At 31.3% G+C, this 2,306-nt stretch overlaps 1 protein-coding gene across 5 annotated transcripts in view; it reads right to left on the bottom strand.

Annotated features, from left to right (window-relative positions):
- Positions 1-276: 276 nt before the first annotated feature.
- Positions 277-2,306, bottom strand: part of LOC116852493 (DDRGK domain-containing protein 1-like) — a 24,938-nt gene continuing 22,908 nt past the window's right edge. For 2 of the 5 annotated variants that reach the window (XM_032832934.1, XM_032832938.1), the window contains exon 2: positions 277-1,290. In XM_032832934.1, coding sequence (XP_032688825.1) covers positions 497-1,290 — 794 coding nt within the window. In that variant the 3' untranslated portion in view covers positions 277-496. Of the gene's footprint in view, positions 1,291-1,939; positions 1,963-2,130; positions 2,171-2,306 lie in introns of those variants that run through there. The other 3 variants (XM_032832936.1, XM_032832935.1, XM_032832937.1) reach the window with 3 other exon arrangements.

Raw genomic sequence — 2,306 nt, forward strand, 5'->3', positions numbered from 1 at the left:
TCGTCCGAGCAACGCACTCAGATTTATCGACGCGAACTTTTTTAAAATGTATTATTTAAAAATTTGATCAAAATGTAATAAAAAAATGTTTGAGAATAATATAATCTAGAATGTTATATATAAAAAATCACGAAGTTTCAAGGCGAAATTCTATGTCATACTTACATAGTTTGTAAATGAAAATTTTTAAGTGCCGCGTTCATACAATAGTTACGGAGAGTTAAGTATTATATGCTTATATTTTTCTTCAGTTGTACGTCAATAAACAGGATTAAATTTTCTGCGGACTATTATTTTATTAACTAAAAAAATATTGTTGACAGAAAAACCATTAGTTCATAAGTTTCAATGTAGAATTTTTAACATCCTGTATCTCTGAAACGAGACCCTTGAGATCATACATTCATCTGCCCTTTTTCATAAAATCTTAAAAATCAACTAAAATATTGGGCAGTACTAAAGAAAACACCTATATATGCCTAACTTAACATAACGATTATTTAACGAACGAAGAAACGCTACAGCTCTTTATAGGTGCTAAATTAATTAAATTATTTGAGTTCTCAACCAATTCAGCGATACTAACTCTACCACGTTGTCGTATAAACCTAACAACCGCGTGAAGTTCATCCTCTGAAATATAAATAAATTTCCCTCTGTCATCAATAACTCCAGTTAACCTATCATTCGTTTGCAATTCTTGAATTCTTTCTACTACACTAACCGTCTTTAGGCCGAAATGTGCGGCCAGATCCTCCAAAACCAACACTTTATTCTGTTTTATGTACTGGATAAATTCTTGCAATAAGTTCTCTTCGTCCTCTTTATTCTGGTCCTGGTAACCTTCCTCTTCTATACTAAATGCCTCTTTCATTTTCAAATATTCCTCGTGCTCTCTTTTCTCCTTTTCCTCTCTAGCCTTTCTCTCAGCTTCTTCTGTTCGCAATTGCTCTGTACGTTCTCTCTCAGCCTGCTTATCCTTCTCCTCTTGAGCAAGTTGTTCTCGTTTCTTACGCTCTTCTCTGTCTCGTTCAGCTGCCTCTCGCTGTAACTTCTTCTCTGCCTTGGCTGCTAGCTTTGCTCTCTTCTTTGCTCCCAACCTATAATCAGGTACTTCTATCTTGTCATGCGTATCTTCATTATCTTCGACTATTCTGTTGTCCTCCTCATGCTGTTGATGATTAATATTTCCTTGCATACGATGCCTAGTATTTCTAACACCAGCTGCTCTCCTAACTGGTCGACCTTGTGCTGTAGCATCATGAATGTTAGCTTGCCTCTGTTGAGTATCTAAATGATAAAAAAAAATTAGTTTTTTAACTCTCAGTATGGCACATATCTTCCTGATATCTTAATCATCACAGTGAGGTCTCCCCATTTTCTTTTAATCTTTGTTTATTTAAATTAAAAATAAAAGTGATAAATAAAAGTGTTAATAAAAATTTATGAAAAATTATGATTATACACTTTTAAGTATGTAAAATAGAATTATGTAAAGAAAGGATTGTAAATTTTCACTTAAATATTTCACTTTATTGAAAACAAAGAAAAACATGAGGTTATATATAAATTCATAACTTTTCTAAAAATGAATTTAAAATATTAATTCTCCAGGCACATAAACCTTTAATAAAAATATTACAAATCTCAATTCGTTTTTACAGTACTATTATCATATAGATTTTATTGAAATTATTACTTAAATAATAGGAAAAAAGGCTAATTCGAGTTCAAACACAAGATTAATAGTGCTATGTACCATATGGGTAAAACCTTCCTTGTATTAGGAGATAGAGCAATATTTATTGAACATGAATATAAATAATCAATATAAATAATCAAATGTTTCGGTTCAATCATGTACTCTCTTCAGTGATATAAAAAAAAACTCAAGGTTTACAAAACGAACGCATTACAAGTAAAAGAATTAATTAAAGACCTTAATAAAATGACATGAATGTTATTCGCAGTATTATAGCTGACAAGACCGTTACCCGACTAATATTAAGAAGTTCAAATTAATACTAGGAAGTAGCCATAACTATAAAAAAACCATAAAATAAAATAAAAATAGGTAAGATTAAAATATAATTAAAACGGTCAATATAAATTATCTTTGTTGAGCTTAGCTGTGAAACGATCCTGTCAACGATAACATCGCCACGTCTAAGTAAAAGAGATAATAACAGATTTATATACACGATTATCATTGCGGCGACGACTCTTGGAAGAGAAGGAAACAAACAAGGTTTTATTTTCATAATAAGCCGCAGTAGCTGTTGCCCAAATATTCTGTGTCCTTTTGA

Source organism: Odontomachus brunneus, unplaced genomic scaffold (assembly GCF_010583005.1).
Source record: "Odontomachus brunneus isolate Ranch 3 - 2012 unplaced genomic scaffold, Obru_v1 Obru_scaffold_230, whole genome shotgun sequence".
NCBI lineage: Eukaryota > Metazoa > Arthropoda > Insecta > Hymenoptera > Formicidae > Odontomachus > Odontomachus brunneus.